The 22,719-nt window shown below is 33.3% G+C and overlaps 1 protein-coding gene across 12 annotated transcripts; it reads right to left on the bottom strand.

Annotated features, from left to right (window-relative positions):
- Positions 1–7,201: 7,201 nt before the first annotated feature.
- l(1)G0196 (inositol hexakisphosphate and diphosphoinositol-pentakisphosphate kinase) lies at positions 7,202–22,660 on the bottom strand. Of its 12 annotated transcripts, none has more exons than XM_076373569.1 (30): positions 22,459–22,660; positions 21,903–22,000; positions 21,728–21,835; positions 19,682–19,882; positions 19,476–19,616; positions 19,302–19,392; positions 19,078–19,232; positions 18,725–19,017; positions 18,455–18,649; positions 18,295–18,381; positions 18,029–18,217; positions 17,824–17,918; positions 17,621–17,758; positions 17,237–17,266; positions 16,341–16,575; positions 16,061–16,269; positions 15,769–15,995; positions 15,349–15,485; positions 15,167–15,281; positions 14,872–15,111; positions 14,683–14,802; positions 14,451–14,608; positions 14,226–14,374; positions 13,827–13,874; positions 10,645–12,093; positions 10,290–10,563; positions 10,051–10,142; positions 9,870–9,981; positions 9,435–9,800; positions 7,202–9,360 (listed from the first exon to the last, which is right to left on the bottom strand). In XM_076373569.1, the coding sequence occupies exons 2-30, from the start codon at positions 21,933–21,935 to the stop codon at positions 8,910–8,912; spliced, it is 6,138 nt and encodes a 2,045-aa protein (XP_076229684.1). In that variant the 5' UTR covers positions 21,936–22,000; positions 22,459–22,660; the 3' UTR covers positions 7,202–8,909. The 12 variants fall into 12 exon arrangements, with proteins under 12 accessions (XP_076229684.1, XP_076229687.1, XP_031832953.2 ...); XM_076373572.1 differs by having other exon boundaries at positions 10,320–10,563; XM_031977093.2 differs by having other exon boundaries at positions 17,833–17,918; positions 22,459–22,659.
- Positions 22,661–22,719: the final 59 nt, after the last annotated feature.

Here is a 22,719-nt window from a genome sequence, read left to right as displayed (position 1 = left end):
AACGCGTTGACTGCCATGGGGGTCACCGGTGACCCCCGACAAAATCGAATTATTGTAGTTCACTCAATGAAACGACGATTATATGAAAACATTTCTATATTATAAATAATGCTACATAATACAGTGACGTTCAGCTAGACGGACGTGCAATTATAGCAATGCAATTCAATCGAATGATTTAATATTTGATTTTTACCATTTTTTGCATTTTCCACCGTGAAATCGTGCGGCATTCAACGTGTTAACTATATTTCGTCGGAAAGTGTTGGGTATTTTTGATAGAAAACTCTTGGAGTGCAAAGGGTTAAATTTATGTTACGCGTATTTATTTACTACCGTTGCGTCATTGCAGATTTCATTTGTCACGCTTCGTTTTAAAAAGGATCATCTTCTCTTCGGAAGCTAGTGTACTATGCCACGTGTCGTTAATGCAGTGCAATCGTCCGGCAAGTTTATCCTATCATCACGTTATGAAATATCTTCGACCGCGTTTGAAAGTCTCGTTTGAAAAATATCGTGGACTAAACTGTGAGCATGAGCCGTCTCCTTTTCGCTTCGGATCAGTTCAGATTTAAAAGGGAAAACTAATATTTAAAATATAGAAACAACATTTTTTTCATAGATTTCTTATTAACACTAGAACTACCAGGTGAGTCAAAATGACCAATTCCTAATTTTTTCTTTTACAATTATTGACAAGGTACAGATATTCCCGCGAAAAATGATTAACGAAACTAATTCGATAATAGCAAAACTGAGATATAAGTCAATTGAAATCTTAACAAACGTACGCTTATGGTTATTAGAAAGAAGTTTGTAACAATCACTTTAATCCCTTGCCTTATAATAACGCGTGAGACTCGTGGTGAAGATTTCAAACAGAACTTAACAAATATAAATATTAGTCAATTATTGTGAATATAAATAAAATATTATCCTTCTGTTACCAATTATTATATTTTAAAGCAAACATAAGCATAGAATATACCTAAAATTTGTCTCTCTTTTCAATAAATTATTAATGGAAAATATAAATATTAGTCAATTATTGTGAATACAAATAAAATATTATCCTTCTGTTATCAATTATTATAATTTAAAGCAAACATAGGCATAGAATATACCTAAAATTTGCCTCTCTTTTCACTAAATTATTAATGGTAAAGTATTTGTGTCAATCATAGTTGAAAAATAAATCGTAAGGCAAGGGTTTAAACGATCGGTAGTTCCAGTGTTAAACTAGTGAAATCCTAATTGAAACCGGACTTCGATTCATCACCAACAAGGAAACCGCACGAACTTTTTCCGAAATCTAATATATTTGATCCGCCGATAAATTTGATTCTAGCGTCAACTAAACGTTGAACCATTCTAAAACGAGTTTAGCTCACGCGTGAAAACCACCGATCAATCATCGTTCTTGCAGACAGACGAAAAAATGTCGTAGAACTTTCCTGGATAGACTGATTTTCAGACAAATCAATCCATAAACTGAGCTTTGGAATGGGATCGTAGGAAACGTCGTAACGAACTCTCCGTCAGAAGGGTAACATATTGTTAAACGGAGGGTGGCTTCCCCTAAAATTAATTAAATAGATATTAGCCGATTCACTTGACGCAGAAGTCCTCTCTCCCTTCCGACGCGTATAAACATCGCGTGGAATATCAACGTGTCGAATCCTATTGTGCTCGCCTGAAGAGGCGGGGGTGCATAAACTGATTAATATTCGGCCGCGAGCAGTCATTCTATCGGGATCATCCCTCTTCTTGTCATTCTCCGTTGCTGTTCTGTTATCGTTGTACTACGGAGTTTAGCATATTTGTCGCGACGCCACGAATTTCTATCGGAAGACCGTTCAGTCCGATTCTTTTAACCCTTTGCACTCGAGAGGCGACTCACAGTCGCCGTTTGGTTTAATACAGTTCAAAGTTCATTTAACGTAATTATCCATGATACGTTAACACTAGGTTTACGGGCATTTATTGTACAGTTTATTCTATTGTTCCTGAGGAAGTTGATATTCGTTCATTTAGATTTTAGAAATTGTAGATGTAGAAATTGACAATCAGGATTCATATTCGTGTAATTGGATCAACGAAAACCGATTGAAACGTTTACCAAATAATGTTTATAAAATTCAATCTGCGTCAAATTGACGCGTTCCGTAAACCTAGTGTTAAAATAGAATAGTTCTACCCCTTAATTTCTATATTATTTATATCAATATTAATTATAAAACATATCATTGATATTTCATTAGGAAGTGAGGAATATATCTAGAACAATTTTCGAGTGCGAAGGGTTAACACGTTGACTGCCACGAGAATTTCTAGCGTTTTGAATAGTAATACTTATTCTTTAACCAGTTAAGTGTGGAATTTAGTTTGAAAAGTCTCTCATTGTGCAATAAAATCAAATAATGAAGTGTAAATGCACTTAAAATATATCCTAACGAAAAACTAAAGCGAAACGAAGAAGAATCACATATTTGTCTCAAAAAATAAATAATCCATCGTTGAAAAAGTTAGTATCATTAAAAGTTTTAAGATGACGTGTATACTCGTCAAACACATTTAACTGGTTAATAACAAAGGCAAATGGCATTGAAAATAAATATTAATGATTTAGCATTACAGTAGTCGTATTACGCTATGATCTAACTACTTATGTTACTAAATATTTTCATTTAAACCCAAGTTTTTTATTGCAATTGTCCTTCGGCGATTTGGAAGCTCCGGTCATCAGTGACTACCGTGGTAACGTGTTAACCCTTCGAAATAATAATCAATAGTCAATAGGAAAAGTATTTGAATTAAAAGGAGAAATATTAGATACTAAGATTTCGATTGATCGACATAATTAAATGTAATAATCAAAGTGAAATTTCTACAGAGATTCTCAAGAGCGGCTCGCGAGGAACGGTTTCAGTTGTGAAGGAAGCTGATGATCTCCTGCGGATCAATCTTCTACGAGCAACGTTCGAGTCAGCGTCACACTGGAAACGGTATTTAAATTTCTTAATTTATTACGCGTGGCAAAGGCAGCCGGTATTATATTAATTTAACGTGTCGTACATATTCCATAGGTTTGTATCTACCAACTGTAGGCGGACCTTTAATTCGAGTCTAGTAATATGCACTATATCCATAACTGCAAGCTGACGCTTTGGATCGATGCCACGAGCGTCGGCGCTGAAATGCTTCATGGCTGAATTTCGATGGTTTTCTAGAATGAAGGATATTCGGCGTAACGTGATATCCCGAAGGCCACAGTTAGTTTTATAATCTTGCGACAGAACGAAATAATCGAACCCAGCTCTTTGAAAACAGATCGCGCGTCGGTTTTACTCGCAAACACCAAAAATGTTCCAAAATTGTCCTCCAAATTGGAGAATTTCATTTATCGATGAGCACAAAGGCTCTTCTCTCTGGTACTTGTGAAAACATTCAATTATTAAATATTCTATTAGTTTCTATGTTATTAAAATATTTATACGGAGTTTTTCTCCGAGAATTTTTACAATTTAACGCGCTTTAATTTCACTCTTTCTTCTCTTGAGTTTACTGTTTCCTTTTGCGGCGTAATTAGTTTTCTAACAGAAAAAGGATGTTTGCATTTAATGAATATAATAAAAAGGGAACTAATAAACAGATACTTAGATAGAAATGTTTGCGAACACGGTATATGGCGATTGTTGCAGTTAAAGGGTTAATAATATACCCAATTTGATATTAATACTTTAATCTATTGCTTCAATTGTTCAAAACTATCGATTTTGATAAACCAAGCATTCCATGATATCCACGGGATTCATCAGTGTTTAGAAACTATTATGATTCTTCGCAAAGCAAGAAATTATTTGTAACCTACAAATTCCTTATTAGTTAGTAAATATTTTATTGACAGCTGATAGAAACCTTAACACGTCCCGTGCCACGTGCACCATATATGGCACACGCCACTTTCTGTAAGAAAATATTTTTAACACGTTGAATGTCGTGGGGGTCACCGGTGACCAATCAAATTGAATAGTTCATTCAATTAAACGTTGATTTGACAACATTTCTATATTATAAATAATACTACCTATTGCGGTGACATTCAACTAGGTGAATATGCAATAATAATAGTACAATTCAATGAAATGATTTAATATTATATTTTTCCCATTTTGTGTATTTTGCTCTATGAAATCGTGCGGCGTTCAACATGTTAAGGGACACATGGTCATAGAGGGTATGCGTTACAAAGCAGCGAGAACAAAAGAACAACATCAAAATATATAGAAATTACCAAAAACTTGAATATAAGTTAATATTTTATGAAAAAAATCAATACAGTTTATAAGCAAACTATAACCGAGATTTCCGTGACACGGAACGTGTTAACCCTCTGTAGGTCCATGTAACTTTGAAATCACATATCAGTATATTGGCACCTTGTTGATTTATTTCATTCTGCACTCAAAGTGGCGAATAAAATTAAGTAATCAGTTAACTTAAACTTTTATACGCTCAGGCGTGAAAGTTTAACCCTTAGCAGTCCTATGTCGAATCAGACTCGACATTCTATTCTGTTGCAACGTCTACTTATTTTAACAATTTTTTCTATATTTATTTGTAGTATCACAATTGTACCATTTAAAGGTACCATTTCAATGACTCCCAAATATTCTTGGATAAATAAATGCGGGATGTTTAGTCTACCGATTAATTGCTAGTTCTACATTAATGTAACATTTTAGATATGATACTAATCCAAATTAAAATGACAGAATCGAATTCCTTATTCTTTTCTGCAAGTTACAAATTTCGGTTTGATTGATGTTTAAAAACATATTAATATAATCACCGACACTTTCGTTTTTAGTAACAGAAATTTAGCGTTCAATGTGTTAAGCTGTAATTGAATGAACTAACGTCGACGTGAACCTCAAAGTGAGAAGTCAAGATCACTTCGGACCGCAAAGTTTTAACGTAATTGTAACTTGAAAGTTGCAAAATATATTCGTTCGACGAAATTATTGAAAGTATCGAATGCATTGTTAATGCATCGTATTCATACGCGGATATTTATTAATTTTGTACTGTATAGATTTTGTTATAATAGTGAACAAAAATTCAGACCACAAAGGGTTAAGAAAAGTTTCGATGGTCGCCGTCTCGTTCGATTTTACCGATTCCAGGAGAACGAAATAAATCGCCGGCTAATATCCGGAATGGCGTAAAGGGTGTTACATGTCAGGACAATAACGGTCCCCTTAGGGGATGCACGTGTTCTTCTGATCTAATTCTGACGCGCTCCCAACAATGAACGAGCCCCATGTACCGCGGGTTTTGCAACGGGATCACGCCGCTGGCAGAAGTTAAGCGATTTCGTCACAGGGGTTTCCGCCTTTTTCAATGGTTCGTCGCTTATTAAGCAGATTTGTCACGCGATCTCCCTGCATTAGGGAAAACTCGGCTGCGAACCTGCTTCTTTTGGACGACTACCATACGGATGAAGACAAGGGGCAGGAGCTAGACATCAAGAACGTCGGACGTTATTGTTTTCCCTTAACCCTCTATGGGCCGAATTTTTGTTCACGATTATAACAAAATCTGTGTAGTACAAAATTAATAAATATCCACATATGAATACGAATTAACAATATATTCAATAGTTTCAATAATTTCATCAAACGAATATATTTCGTAACTTTCAAGTTACAATGACGTTAAACTTTCACGCCTGAGCGTATAAATATTACAGTTAACCGATTACTTCATTTTATTCACCACTTTGAGTGCAAAATGAAATAAATCAACAAGATGCCACTATACTGACTATACACGTGACTTCAAAGTTACATGAGCCTATAGAGGGTTAACATTAACCGTACCGACACTTTTCCTACCGTAACTGGTCAACTGGCTACGAACTAGAGATAAACAAATTAGATGATCAATGTTTCTTAGTGGAAACAGAAATAAAAGGAAGAATGAAAATTGAAATTAATCGGACAATATAGGAATTGATATAAAATTAAATAAACAAAAGAAAACGCAGAATTTTCAATGATTTTATTATAGAGTTATTCCCTTGTAGCAAGAAAAATCAGGTACAATGATTAATTATTTGGCGTTGCTATCCTTGCGTTGCACTATCATCAGCTTAGTCACGTTATTAAACATTTTAATTGGACATCCGTTATCATGCATGTTATGATTGTTTCCAAGTAATTCAGAAGCGTCAGCCATCAATGACTGACACAGCGTGTAACGTGTTAAGGGTGGACATCGCGTATAGACGTCCTAAATATAAATAAACTTTAAGAATCTTTTGTTAATAACTAGTAAGTGAAAACTTCTGATTTTTTTCTGCGTGTATAACTGCAAGCTTCTGCTTTATATTTTTTCTAAACTTAAGTGTTACAAAACGGTGCAGTTATTCGCTAGTAAACTGAAACATCCGAAGACAAAAATTTTGGTGGATTTATAAACAAAAATTTCTCTGTATCTTAATTATTTAATTTTTTATAAATGTTAGAAGCTGATTTTTTGGGGTAAAAAGAGGCTTCTGCGCTTTGAATGCTTACCATTTCTATAATAATTAAAATTTCGGAAAATCCGTACGCTACATTTTAAATAATTGTTCGCCACGTTTACTCTTTGAATGGTTTCTTTTGTTAACATTTTCACTGTATTGTCGATAAAACTGCCGTTACGTAAAATATAAATACTATTAGTCGGTAGGTATTCCACATAAGAAAACTTGAAACACGTTTTAGGAATCGATTTTAATTGTATATTTTCTTGTGTTATGCAACAGGTGTGCAACGAGCGAAACAACGCAGGATAAATACAAGAAACAATCTCCTTGGTAACTGCCTGATCGTGATTTATGCTGAAAAATCTGTAAGTCACTAAAGAAATAATTTTTTACTTTTTGAAACATCGGTGAAACCTATGGATGTCGTGGAATGCCTATTTTTAAAAAAATTAATGATTTTCAATAATTAATTAATACAATAGGTTGAAGAATTAATATCAAATTGTAATGATATATTTTTTTTAAACATTCAAAACTGAATGTTTCCTTCGAATCAGTTTTCTACATCTATGGGGTTCGCAGATCTTGGTCTATGGTTTTCAAACTTACTCAATTTCTAAAGATAAAAGAGGATATAGAAGAACACCGGTCTCATCTTTTTTCATTTTATTTATTTTACACTGATACATCTATTCTGAACATTTTTCAAACATAATTCATTTCCCCACAATTTATTTAAAGTGTAATAAATATATAACATTAATTTTTTTCAAATTATTTGCATGTACTTTTTAAGTAACTAAAATAGTAATTGTCAATTCTTGAGAAGTGTTTTAATATCAGAACTTTTGGAAAAGTATTTTGTAAATAACTTTTATCAAAAGAATTGGTAGTATTAAATATGAAAATAAAATAAACATTGTATTTAATTGAATTTGTAAAAAAAAGATGCACGAAAATAAGTAATTACTCCAATTTCTGATCAAAACAATATTTCGCACAAACATGGTTTACTCAGTAAAACCGCCGGGTACGTGCTCGTCAATGAATTAAAATAACAATCTCAATTCCACATCGTTTAATTACAAAGATATAGAATGCTTCACTTAATATTATTTTCCTAAAGAATTTGTTCCTTGTTGGAATCGAAGAGTTAGGTGTCTCTTATAAATGAGAAGAAGCAGTGTCTTTGGTCAAGTTACTAAACAGATTTTTGTTTCTCTTTTATTGATTGAACGACGAAGAATATATTTCAAGCTATGAAATTAGGTGAAGCAATCTATACGCGTACATGCATTAATTCTATTATCTCTGCTACGAATATGAAGTGAAATAGGAACATAATAAATTCAATTTATGTAGCACCTTAAATATCCGATCACTTCAAGATTACAATTACATATATCTCTGCAACTTTTAACTATTTTTCAATATGTCCATAAGAAAAATAGCATATATCTTCTATTTCTTTGGATAATTTTGTAATGTATTTACACCGAAACGAATGCAGATTATAGAACAATTGCTACGTAGACAGTGTGTATATTTATACATATATATATGTTCAAATACTTCGTAATTCTTAGTGTTTGTACATTCACGGTAATTTATCTAGAGTATGTCTCAATTTAATTACATATAAAATAAATACAAAATGAATATTAAGTTGCAACAAGAAATAAAACGGTGTAGACGTATGTATCTCTGCTATTCTCCGCTTTGATTATACAAATGAGGTATCTTTTCATTTTGACAAATTACAAGAACTGTCAGTTAGTTCAACTCTATTCTAACGTTTAATTAAATAAACGTTTCTCCTTGCCTCCTCTTTTAATACAGTATGAACATTGCACCTAATTCATCTATAAAAATACAATCATAGTATACACGAACATCGTTTAAAGAAAATTAATTCCCTTATAATATTGTAAGTACTGGTTTGAATAGTCGGAAGGAGGAATGTTATAATTATTCAATTAGTTTGAATACTTTCTTTAAATCAGCAATTTAAATTATAACATTTTTTTAAAGTATTAATAGAAAGTTCCTATGTTTAAATAACTAAGATTAAAAGAATGTAGTTGAGAATTAAAATATTAAAATTCATCTAATAATACAATGCTGAACAACGATTTTGTCCCTCGCAAATAAAATGAACAAGTTGCGCAGAATCTATATTGTTGATCCATTATACACGTAATATAATTTTTTATTTATCTTCCTGATACTTGCTGATTCTATATGCAGATATATATGAATACGAAGCAACATCTGTTCAAAACTATATGCAAAAATTATATCTATCGCCATCTGTCTAAGATAGCTTTCTAATAATAAGGCACTACTTTTGAATGAAGTAATACTATTCAAAGTAAAGTTATTCTTTGTTTTCTTCGTGGACGTTGAAACCTATAGTCACGCTAGAACTATTTGTCAAACTGCTTGCCACAGTCAGAATTGGCTCTTCCAAATTTGCTGAAGGCGAGGTGGAAGGCTTTGTGTCCACCAATATCTGCTTCCAATCTTCCAAATCTTTGTCCGACATGTTCGATAAAGAACTTAATTTTGACATACATTTATAACTTAAGTTAGTCTCGGCCTTTGGAACAACTGACTTTGGGGTAGAAACGCTCTGTGATCGAGAAAAGTTCTTTCTCTTGTAAGTACTAGAGGAATGACTCTTTTCAACGTTGGTATCTTTACTTCTATAAAATTTCTCTGTATTGGAATCAGCTTTTTGAGAGCTAGGTGGCTTTCTTTTGTCGGAAACGTCTGTTTCTTTGATCCTGACGTCTTCATCTGTTATATCCATACTCTCAACCAGAAATCTAAAAAAGGAAGATGTAACACAAGGAAGTGAACTCCATGCGTTTATTTTAATTTCGCATACCGCAACACCAACCTTCCAATTTTTTTGCAACTGGTACTAGCTTTTGTGCTCGAACTCTCCTGTTGCTCAAATATTAGTTTAACATCCTGTTTCCTTTGCTCTTCAATTTGCTTCAACGTTATTGTACGATTCTCGTCGTCATCCATGTTTTCGATAGGAAGATCATCGGTGCATATAATTTTTTGTAAGTTACTGCCGAAGCCTGACCCAAAATTGCACTTTCGAATCTGCCCATCTTCACTACTGTAATAATCCGTGTATGACACGCTACCACGGCTTTCTCTGTGTTCTTGATCAATATTCATACAAAATTCGTTGAAATCCACATCTAGACAAGGAGTTGTAGGAAGTTTGGGACCCCTGTTGGAAGATTGTACTCTATAATGAAGCACACTGCGCTCTTTATGATTTCTTTCACTTTTCTTTTGTTTAATATTTTTCACTTACCCCTCGTTGCTAATTAAACTTATAGACATACTACATTCTCCTGCAGAAGTTGGAGCAGGGGATGATGGTTCAGATGATATAAATGATTGTGGTTCACTACTCCAACCAGTACCTAATTATATACAATCATTTAATGACGATAAGAATAGTAAGTTAAACTGCACACACTGTACACACTCACTGTTGGGACTAGTTGGCGATAGTTGGCTTCTTATATCGCATGGTTCCCCATCGTTTGAAGATTTGTATTGTATCGGAGTTGGAGTGATGTACCTAAGAGAACATCAATGTTTCTTTATCCAACTACTAATTATTACAAGTAAATGAAACGCAAAGCAGACATACAAATAACTACTTCAAAGTCAGTTTCACAAAAACAACACAACATATTATAGAAATAAAAAAAGTCTGAATACTCACAAAGGTGGTTTAGTTAATTTCTTACGGTACCTGACAGCTTCCAAGTCGGAAGAGTGGTACTCGCGACTGATTCCTCCAATACTGAGATTCTGATTAACAGATTCATGAGTCGATCCACCCGGTGATGGATATTTTGGAGGTGAAGAGGCTGGTGTTCGAAATAGAGGAGCACTGGTCATCATTTCCAAGAAAGAATCCAATTGGCGAAGAGACAATGCGTTGTGAAGCGTCTCCAAAGGTCTTATAGGTGGTACACCACCGAAACCTTCTATTGCTAAATAGAATAGGATTCAGTAAATTAGCAGAGCTCTTCTAAATTTCAGTCTATCATAATTACAATGGAAATTGAACTTACCAGCAACTGCAGATGCATGGGGAGGTACCATATCCTTCAAATTAGGAGCACTCGAGGATCCACTGATAACTGCTGTACTGAATAAACTGTTGGCTGATCCTGTCAATTTCTTGTTGATGTTGTAGCCCAACAGCTTGAAATAACTCATCTGTCCGGAGATACTGTGACGGTGGCGCCTTGCTGTGCAGGTAGGGTCAGGTTGAATGATCGAAGGTCGTGTGTCTGGAGATGAGAAGGATCTCTGAGGCTGGAGTCGGGAAAATGGTACACGTGGACACTTGGAACGATGGTTAGACTCACATGGAATATCATGATTGTCGCGAACATCATTATTGTGCATAAAGGACAAATGATAAAGCATACTGTTATGATCAGATACATCTACCAGGTTACTGTGCCAATGGAGATTCAAATTTGTGCAAGACCTACACCTGCGCGTTAAAGAACCACTGGTTGAAAAGTGTTCAGTCAAATACAATGAATCACCGGATAAAAGGTTACTTAAATTTGGACACGACATTGTTCCAGTTGATCGGCGAACTTTCTCAAGAGTAGAACCATTGCCACATATCTGTCTAACATCTTCCTTGTCGAACCTCCACTTCTGTCTTTCCTGAGGCGCTGGATGTTTACGCACAGAAGGTTGACCAGACGTTAACATAGAATAACTAAGAGATGTCAAGCACTGTCCTCTTGGAGACCTAACGGATAAGCCAAATTCTGGATCAAGATTGACTAATCGATGAAACTCTTTCGCATTCCCACAACTATTCGCATACGAGACACTGCAAGAGGAACGATCACACTCTTCCTGATACAGACTTAAATAACAAGAACAATTAAAAAACTTATGAGATAACGAACGAGCGAAATAGGTATCAAAGTTAGAACGTTCTACAGGCGGAAGTTCCCTACTCCGTAGAATTAGCTCTGACACGTTACAATTATAACAAAGACATCTGGGTTGATGGACGGACAATGAACAAGATTGCTTCTGCAATCGGATCTGAGCACTTGTCAACCCTGAAACTCGTTCACGATGGAACAAATGGGAAGATTTTCTCCATGAATCGTCATACGCCGGTTTCATAGAACTGTTCAACTCACACGAGATGCAGGGAAGAGTAGCGTTTGCATGGGAACGTCCGTATTTCTTACTTCGAAAGCGCAGATGAGGATCAGCTTCCTCGGAATCGGTAGGGAGATATGCCGAGAGACGAATCGTGGGAACCGGAACTACGATGTTCATGATACCCGAAGTCCTGCTGTTCGGTGAAACTAAAGGGGTATTGTGTAATGTCACCAAGGGTGTTGAAGTGGAGGTTTCGACTGAAGGAACAGGTAACTCCGGTGAACTGAAGGAGTGCGACAAAGCCACCTTCCCCATAGGCACGTGCAGCAAAGCCTGGCTAGACATCTCTACTTGGCACTTTGTTGCATGCTTCTTTTCTGTGTGTTCCCATGCATTTGCATGAGTGAAACGATGCAGTTAGAATGAATAAATGGCAAATTTAGCAGCAGGACAGGGCACGAAGGAAGGAAAGAAAAGAAAAGAAAAGAAGAGAAATAGAGTATTAAATAAACTCATTGTTGAAGAAATAAAAGTAATCATTGGCAAGAACCTTTGGCTACGTCGATGATATAAGTTTTCTTTTTCTTTTTTCATTCGAATGCTTCCAGTACGATGGGAATTTCTTAATTTGAACATTTTATATTGTTTGAAGACGACGTTCCGAAGAAAGGATTCCTTACCAATGGAGGAGAATAAACTGACAGAAATGTAGAGGAAATGACTTATACTTTCATTTGTTTGCGATTAAAAGGAACAACTTTAGTTAGTGTTATACACCCATGGCACACGATAGCCATGCAACCAGTAGCCAACTAGACAACACTGACTCATTAACACAACACCATGATTAAGGATTCTCGTACCAATGACATTCGAATAGTCTGGGACTTCTTGTGAAATTATAACTTCTTTTATAAGAATTTATATTAAATACACAGTTATTTTGTTCCTTTGAAAATTTGATTGTCATTGGTACTTAATCCGAGAACACAAAACTTGATGAACACATTAAGAGTTTATATTGTTAATAATGAAAAATGACACTGCAGACAAAAATGTGAATACATGTAACACGAACTACCTATTATTGAATTAATGACATAAACACCAATAGTACTATTAAAATTAAAATTTCAACATTTTTGGAAAACGAATAAAAATATAAGGTGAAAAATATTATAAACAGATGAATACACAATGAAAATAATGAAATTCAGTTAACAAGTATGTATAAAGAACAAGCAGACATGATCTTTGAAAACAACTAAGTTCTGTTAATTTGTGAATCCCGATGGAACAGTGAGCTTAGGAATAAAGGAAACGGGAGGGCAACTGGATAAGTCACATTCTGTATGTAACTCAAACAGTTGCCGACATAAATTAGTTGGCTTCCACGCGCACAACTATCGCTGAGCAAAGAGTTATTCCAACTGAATTTTCCTTTATCTCTGTCTATCTTTGTGTGTTCTTCTTTCGTATTTGATGAATTAGTTCTGTTACTCAAGCTCTGGCTCATAAGTTACATTTTAACCAAACAACTAATTTCAATTTTATTCCAATAACAATGCCTTGGTATCGAAACACTTGAAAATAAAAAATAAGTTTCAATCGTATGCTACAATACATAAAAAATCAATGTAATGAATACAAAAAAAGTGGTACATACAATACATAAAAAGAACATTGTAATATTAAGGAGTGAGCGTGACACTAAAGGATTACTATACAGTGTATATTTCATTCTAAGGTTACCGAGGGACAAATGCTTAATAAAAATATATTTGTGTATCAATAAATATACGAAGATGCTGCATTAATAGAAGGAACAGTAGAGAATGCAAATCGTAGCTGTCTATGTTGCAACTAAAGAATACTATTGAGAAAGCAAAGATCAGATTATCTAACAATCTAAATACTTGTAAGAAAGTAATAGAAAAGTTCTAAATCCACTCTATTAAGATGTGAAGATTCGAAAAATTGAGGCTTCAGATTGTATGGATTTAGATTTTACAAGAAACCTGCGACAATTATTAATTAAAGAAAAAAACGCTAACTCATTCTTTTCAATATCATCCTGCTATAATCATAACAGGAAGTCTGAGTGACGTACCTTCTTTGTTGACCGCGTCCAAGCTCTGATACTGCAGCTTGTCCGCAGCTATAAAAAGACATGAAAAAACACCACACTTTGTGATAAAAAAATTGATTTGTAAATTTCATTGGACCATTAAGTTCCCAAGAAATTGAAGTTAGTTTCCTTTGCAACAAAGTTTCACTAATTCATTCTAGCAGTACTTGACTCAAGGGATATGCAACAGCTATTTACACAGATATTTAACTCTTTGTTATATTCAAAAAGTTAAATAGTTATATCTATAAGTGTATATATAAGTTATATCTCCAAGTACTTATACCTACCATGCATGTAAAAAAAATATTAGCATTGTCTCAATATTACTTGAACACGATATATACACTACCGACAGAAGCTAAAATGCATTTCCTTTACCTTTCTCAGGTTTATCTTGTCTTTGATGGTCATAACTACGTGCACGTGGTTCAACGATTCCACCTCTTTCTGCATCGCGTCGTTGACGTTGGCTAGCAGCCAATTGGCTTCCGAGTCTAGCAGCCTCGTGTCCAGCTACTGTTCTAGCACTAAACGATAATTAATTAAATTATTATGGATCGAATATTCCGTAATTTATTTCTGCAGAGTTGAATGTCTGGTTACCTGATTGGAATTGGCGCAGAACTCTGTAAGAAACCACTATCGAAAGGTTCATCCATCATATTAGGATCCAAATCCATCATATCAACAGCTCTGCTGGTTGTTGGACTGTCCATCATTGAATCTACTGCATCAGTTTCTATCATAGGTGGCGGAGTATCCTTAAAATTAAAATAAAAATAAGAGTAAACGTGTGAAACACTTTAAATGCTCCGTAAATAGAATTAATATGTACGGATTGGACTGGTGGATTCATAAAATCATCATCTGAAATTGCAAATTCCACATCTTCTTCCTCTATTCGTGCACTGCACTGAGAAATCGTATCTTGAGTGGAACCACCACCACTTTCACCCTAAAAATACAAACAATACAGTATAGAATGTTTTAATGATTTCTGAAGAAAATAATAATGCTAACTTACAATATTATGACTACTTTCATTCCGTGAATGAGGTCTGAAACCTGGTCCTGGTGGTAAATTTTTTTGTACGCAGCAGTTCACGCCAGGACTAAAATGCAACTCGACATGGAAACGTTCTTCGCTGCTGGGGTCTTTGGTTGGATCTTCGTATAACATGACTACAATTTGTGACATGTAGTTCAATTCAGAGACCATGCTAACGTACTCCATTGCGCGACGCCATTGCTCGTCTTTTACTACCTATAATATTTAAGAAGAGTAAAAAATGCAAAAACCGATAAATACTGTTACGTACATCGAGTAAACCACCGTAACGTAATACTGTCAGTAAAGAGTGTACATGACTTTCACTCGTAAAGTATAATCTTGTGCGTACGTGTCGACCAGGACTCGAGACTCCGTGAGAGTATCTAGAATATTTACAGAATTAAATGTATAAGGAATATCCAAACTATTATGATACAAATGAAATTATACCTTGGATTGAGTCGATTGACCGTTTCTTCTCCAGACTCTTCAATATTTCTTTGCAAGTCAGCTCTAATCTTTTTCAAAAGCGGAGTGCAAATACCTTGTCCTATAGTTAGCTTCTCTTGCACCGTTAAACCGTATTCCTATTAAATAGTGGTTTATTTATTAAAGGATCAAGTAACAATAGATGAAAACAAGTATCATTGACACTAGATTTACGGATATTTACTGTATAGTTTGTTCTATTGTTCTTAGAAAGATCAATATTCGTTTATTTAGATTTTAGAAATTATAGGGTTAAAACTAGACAATTAATATACATTTGTGTAACTGTAAAGTCGACTAAAACGTTTACCAAATAATGTTTATAAAATTCAATATGAGTCAAATTGACTCGTTCCGTAAATCTAATGTTAAGATTCTTACCTGTGGTATGACAATGTCTGCCAAATATTTCGAATAAATATATAATTCTTCTGCATGTTCGAATTGCAACGTATGATTGTTATGTTGCAAATCATATTTAATGCAATCGTAAATATCAGGGATTTTTGATATATCGAATCTCTTGTTCTTAGTGCAAAAATCCTTCTCGATCTTTCCCCATCGACGACCCATTAACTCCCAAGTTTCACCATGATAAAGAATCGCATCTAAACGTACATCTCGCATAAAGTTTGCAAAGAATGCTTTCTTCTAACATGATGTAAATACATACCTTTCGTCTTTGCATCGTCTTTTTTAATCCTGACAATGTCCATCAACTTCTGAATTAAGATATGTACATGCTGACAACATCGGACAGGATTCTTAACAAAATCCATGGCTGCATTAATACTCAATGCGTTCCCAGGATTTATTTGTTCCCTATCTTCGCGAGTAAATTCTCTATCCTGTTGCAATAACTCGTGCAGTCTTGTCTTCACCCTAGAAAAAAAAGGTGCACTCATAATTTCTTGAAATTTGTTACGTAATATACCTTAAAATTTGATATGTACATGTTTTGATATTTACTGCTATCACAATCATTATCCAAAAGACCATTGGTATTAGCACTTTTGACCATTTGTACTAATATCGGGGTTAATTCGCCTTCCAATGCTAGTAAGCCTTTTGCAAAAGCTGCAGCAGTCATCTGAACTCTGCCTTCGTCGCTGGCATAGATTTTCAGATCATGCCGGAAAGTTGAATGAAGTCGAAGCAAACCTAAACCTTGAGCACCAGCATAATCACCTATATTTACACAAGAAAATATTTCAGAAAAATTGAAATGATAAAATGGAATCGAAACATATTTTTCAATCTCGAAAAAATATAGAGTACAAATATGATTTTACAAATGATCTGTGTTCTGGTAAAAAGATCATTGCTAAACATTGTAAAAATTGTTGATCGTACATTGATTTCTGTACAAATGACAGGTCTATTTGTTCGTGATACAATGGTTGACTTGTATGGATAAATTACATTACACTAAATCTGTTCACCCTATTGATATTTGAATATTTACTTTTCGTTTCCACAAAATAAATGGAAATGTCCAAAAATTGTTTAAAATGGAATGAAAACATGTATATACGAATGTACATTGCATGTGTGTAACTTTGCATGATGTTGTATGGACAGTGAAACACTACTGACAGAGTTGTTTAACAATAAAATAGATACATTTAATGCTGTACAGGCAACTACCATCAAATTAACAGCTATTCGTTGCAATGTTGTCGAGTGAACATATAGTCAGCACAGAAACAGAATTATACACCTGGCACAAATTTCTAAATGTCTTAATATTATGAAGAAGTAATCGAATGCACTATTACTATTTCTATGCATTATAACATGATCTACAGTCAACTACAGAACAAGCATTGATTCAAAAATTAAAAGTTACCGTGGTTTGGTAACATCTCTGAGTCTTCCTCTGAAATAATATTTGAAATTGTTTATGAATCAAACATTTTCGTTAAAAAAAAAGTTAGTTATTTGCTACCCATTTAACTAAGACAATCACAATTTAAATAGATGAAATTAGAAATATCACACGCTTCATTAGTTCTCTTAATATTAAAAAAAAAGACATACTTTAACATACATATACACTATGCAAGTTACAGCAATGTTATGCGTACGCTCGATCGAGCTATTGAGGCGGAAAACAGACTCACTTGTACCAGTCAACTCGTGGAACTTATTAAAGGAATAATTCTTTTATGACGCATATATATGAATTAACTTAGAAATGATTATGACAAGCATATGAACATAAGATACGAACCACTAAGGTGTCTACCTTGACCACCAGGGTACATGCAGCGAAATATTCTTCCTAATTCCTCCGCTTGAATACGTCCAGCGGGTGTTAACTCTCCACCCCATTTCAGGATTAATACAAGCGATGGCTCTCCTAGTCGATCTAGACGAAAACGTATAAAATATAAATGTTTGTTGATACAGAGTTCAATAAAAAGAATGTGTTACTTTTTGTACCATCATCCGAAGAACTACCCCTTGGTCGTCCCCTGGGTTGATATTTCATTTGTACCTTACGATTAATCCCTGAGAAGTGGCCATACCTGTAATAGAGTACTTGTTAATTTACACTACTTAAAAAGTTGAAAATAATACTAAAAAATAATTATAACGATTGAAATAACACGTAAACAAAAAAGCATAAAATACTTGCATTTCTAAAACGCTTTTTAATTGTTCAAGTTTCCCTTGTTTCTCTTCCAATTCTGGTCCAGCAGCTCTATGCTGTATCTCTGATAATAAACTACGAGCGGTGTCTAATATCTCTTGCAATTGTTTAGGCCGCTTTAACTTGATGTGGCCATGTTTATAACCATCGTATTTTGCAAATATTTCAAAGAATCTAATCCAAGCGGGAAATAATGGATGATGGTATTTTTGTTTAAACGTTTAGTATATCCTAAGACTACGAGAACTTACTTCGGATGACGGACTTCCACTTTCATTTTTTGTTTCGGGGTTCTATCACCGTGTCTTATAACAGCAACAACGCAACGCAACTCCATCCTGCAATAATATAAAAATATTATTCCGAAATTGTAATTACGAAATGGAAAGACTGAAATATACGTTGACTAACATTTTCCCAAATGTAGTAGGGACAATTGGCGGATCGTCCAACTGAAAAGGAACACTCCACGGAATATGCAAAGTAGGTGCTAATTCTCTGAGGATCATATTTCCCAAAATCTTCGCACAATCGTCGTAATATTTATTTGAATTTTTTACAAAACTGAAACCATTCACGTCGCAGACGAACGACTGGCCGTTTGCTCTGAATTAATAGAGGGTTTTCTATTATTGATTTATTATCATATTTCGACTCGGTCGTAACGGAGTTTCCGCTTACCTAAGTAAGTCGAAACCACAAACTGTTTGCTTGAACGCCAAGCATACTTTCCTGCTTATTAATTTCTCAGCATTGCTTAATATGACAGGATACCGGATTTCTTTTCCTTCTGAGTCTCTCTCGACTTTACCATCTAACGCAGGACTTTTTCGTGCCTCTGCATGTGCATAATCAGGTCCCACTGTGTAAACTTTAACATCTGTCCCATCGGTGGGCATGAAATCTTCGTATATGTAAGAACCTGTTTTACGTACTCGAGACTCTGGCGAATATACGCTACTGCGACTACCAATCTGTGATACAAGTTAAAATGTAATGACACTTACGGTCCTACAACTTATTATTAGTAATACCTTTCTGAATAATCTCTGACTGCCCCCTCCTGCAGATGTAGGATAATAAATATAAATGTTATGGTCTTCAGCAGATACTGGCTTTTCTACAAATGGTTTATTGAATGTCACACCATTGACCTCCACATGATCCTCCGACTCCACCAGTTCATGATCTAAACAAATTTTTCTATATACATATAAAAGAACTTATGTAAAACTAAACGGAAATATGTATTACATACGTTTCGGATCAGACGAGTCTCTATCTAAAACAGCATATCTTGGAATTTCGATACCTTCACTGCTTAAAATAGCATAGACCCTTCTACGATCCTATAACATAAAATTATAGCTGAATCAGTAATGGATTGTCCTTCTAATAAATTACTACATTTTAGTTCTCACAATCTACTTACTTGAATATCATATTGCATTGGTAGATTATTAATGATGAAAGGATTTCTAAGATTAGCATAACTTATAGCTTTGTCAAGGGGAAAGCCTTTACTATGGAAACTTATTAAACAATCAACAATTGGCCAATCTTCTACAGATTCCTGTAAGTGAGCATACTTTCATGTAGAATTGAATCGATGAATCTTATATTTATTTTTTCTGTTACCTTTAATATAACTTCTTCAGGAAATACTACTATTTTAATGTACTCAAATTCTTCTAATCGTGTCAAAATTTCTTTCATCGGTTTACTCTGCGACTTTTTCGCCATCGCACAGACCCCAACCAAGACTTGCTTCCCTTCTCCTTCCAAATCACTGCCACCCATGCATCCATCATCATTACTACACCCGTCCGACAGTTCGGCCTAAATAATAAATTTTTATCATATAGCTTATGTCAATCTTTTTTATTATTGTCCATATTACTTGTTCTTTCCTTTATGTAAAGTTATAAAAAATTAATGGCAACTAATTTCCTAAAGTAACATGATCATGTTTGTTAGTATTTATAATATTATATGCTTGAATAGGTTTGTAATATCTCTTGTTACTATTCTTTTTATCAGAATATATTGAATTTTTAGAAATTAAAAATAATTATGTTATTATTACGTTTATATGTTAAGATATATTATTAAGTGAAATAATAAGAAATTTAACAAAGTGAATTTCAATTTTATTCAATTATTAATATCTAGCTACTTTCCAATTCTTCAGATGTTAACAGTATTACTTGGATAATTATGAACATACTAAGAAATGAGTACAAGCAAACACAGAGCTCTTCGCTTAAAGGCAAAGTAAAAAATGCGCCATTAAAACATCTGATTTCACACAGCATATATATAGTTCCGAAATTACATAAATAAAAACAAGTAGAAATCACTAAATGGTATTAATAACAAAAGTTATAAAATATTATAGATTAATATAATATTTTAAATATGTAAAAGTAATATATAAAAGATTAAAATAAAATCAGAAAAATACAACTCTACCATCATTTGCCAATATGGTTCTGCTTCGTTATCACAATCAAAGATATAGACATCGGGAACAGCAGTACATGAAGAAGAATTTACGTTTTCCATCATAGATTCCAGTTCAAACCATGAATAACTATATATATATATATACTTGTGTCTACTAGTGGTAATCAATTTTTTCAAAAATTATAACTAAAACACATTATACTTAATGAAAAAAATGAATATACTGCATTACTTATAACAAAGATAATAATACATTTGTACTAAAAATATTAAAATTCAACATACTTTCTGTTCGCCTTCAAAAATGCAGCTACTAACAACATTACCACAAAAGTATATGTCATTTGATTTAATTATAGATATACACTTTTTAAGTATGTAATTCATTTAGATAACAATGACCTTCTAGTTCAATTCACATTAATCACACAGTAAACACATGGAGCACATAAAACACAAATTTATACACTAGTTGTTTTTAAATATTGTTGATAACATATATTTATTAATTTAGGCTGTAATGCGTAATATGGGAAAACATTAATCGTGTAAAGTGTAATAATTACATGTTACACATGCTTTTTAAGAAGAATCCAAAATGCATCTAATACAGGCTTTATGCCAATTTATTTTTAGATTAGTAACTGCTAAGTGTTTCTCGTTTTATAAATTATTAAATTATTTCTGAGTAATCGGTGAAATAGGTAAATTTTGTATAGCAATAAAAAAATTATTATACTTAATTATGAAATATATTCACATTTAATACAGAACATGAATTGGTTAAGAGGTATTATATAAACATTCCATCTCAGTGAAAACATAGTTATAAGTAAATAATTTTATCATTATTACGCACATTTACAATACAGAATAATAAATGCGAGTAATTAATATATTTCGCTAATTCTGAATTTATTTATACTACAAAATTTATTTGTGTTAAACATTTTACTTGTAAAGTATACATGTGGCACTAAATATTATTATAAAGCAAATTTTAAGAAAACAATATTTTCTGATAAAATTATTAAAATTTGAACAGACTATATTAATAGTTATTAATAAAATTAATTGAAAAAAATATTGCTTATCTATGTTACGTTACTAATAACATTACATATTGTTGAGAAAAAGAAACATGTATCTGTTCACGCACACATTGTAAATTATTAAGTTAAATAAGTGTTATGTTTCCTTAAATAATATTATACTCACTCTTTTTGATAAACGATATATAGAAGAAGCAACAGGACCCACAAGGGTTGGTTGAACTGTGTTTAAGTCGCCTACATAAAAAATTGGTCGACTGGCATTCCGTAGACCCTATTAATGAATAATTATTCGGTTAAAATAATTTTGCATGTTACAAGTAGATGTTACTACCATTTACCTGATAACCATGTTCCAATTCAGTGTAAGACATGACAGAACAGGGTTCATTGAGGAAAAGAGAACTGCTCAGCTATGATTCAAATAATTTACTATAATCTGAAACAATCGCATAATAATCTCATAATTTAACTGTACAAAAATCATATTATTCATTTCTGTATTCAGAATTATTATTAATGGAATTAATTAATGTTTAATGATTAAGCTTAGAAACATTTCCTCTTAAAATTATAATATTCATATTACATTCAAACTATTAATGTATGTTATTAACATTAACTTATTGTTTATTGGATATATTTGTGACTTGTATTTATGCATATATGCCTTAAAGAATAAAAGGTAACCTCGATATAGAAATTACTATTAAAATTCTTATACCGATTAACCCTTAATGAATATATTATTTAGGAAAAAGAGTGGAACATTTAGTAAACGAAGGAAAAATTAAATATCGTTAAGTACATTTCAATTTCGCACAATGATATTAATTGACATTTGCTTATTTATTTCGTTTTCGTAAAGATTCTGTCGATATCTTCTGCTAAACTTACCAATTTCGCTTATAGATTAATTTACTGTCTCAGCTTTTTATATGACAATGACGATTTAATAAACAATTTCAAATCTCTATTCGATTTTAAATTCTTATCAAAGTTCTTCAATTTTCGGACATCTTGTCAAACTTGAATCTCGATTCCTCGTATCGTTGAGTCACATATCCGGTTAACACTATGAATCAATATAACAAGCTAGTGCGAAATTTTAAATTACTATTAAATAATAAAGTCCTCTCAACTTATATGTGTTTAAAC

Source organism: Nomia melanderi, chromosome 14 (genome assembly GCF_051020985.1).
Source record: "Nomia melanderi isolate GNS246 chromosome 14, iyNomMela1, whole genome shotgun sequence".
NCBI lineage: Eukaryota > Metazoa > Arthropoda > Insecta > Hymenoptera > Halictidae > Nomia > Nomia melanderi.
This window is presented reverse-complemented; position numbering and strand designations above follow the sequence as displayed.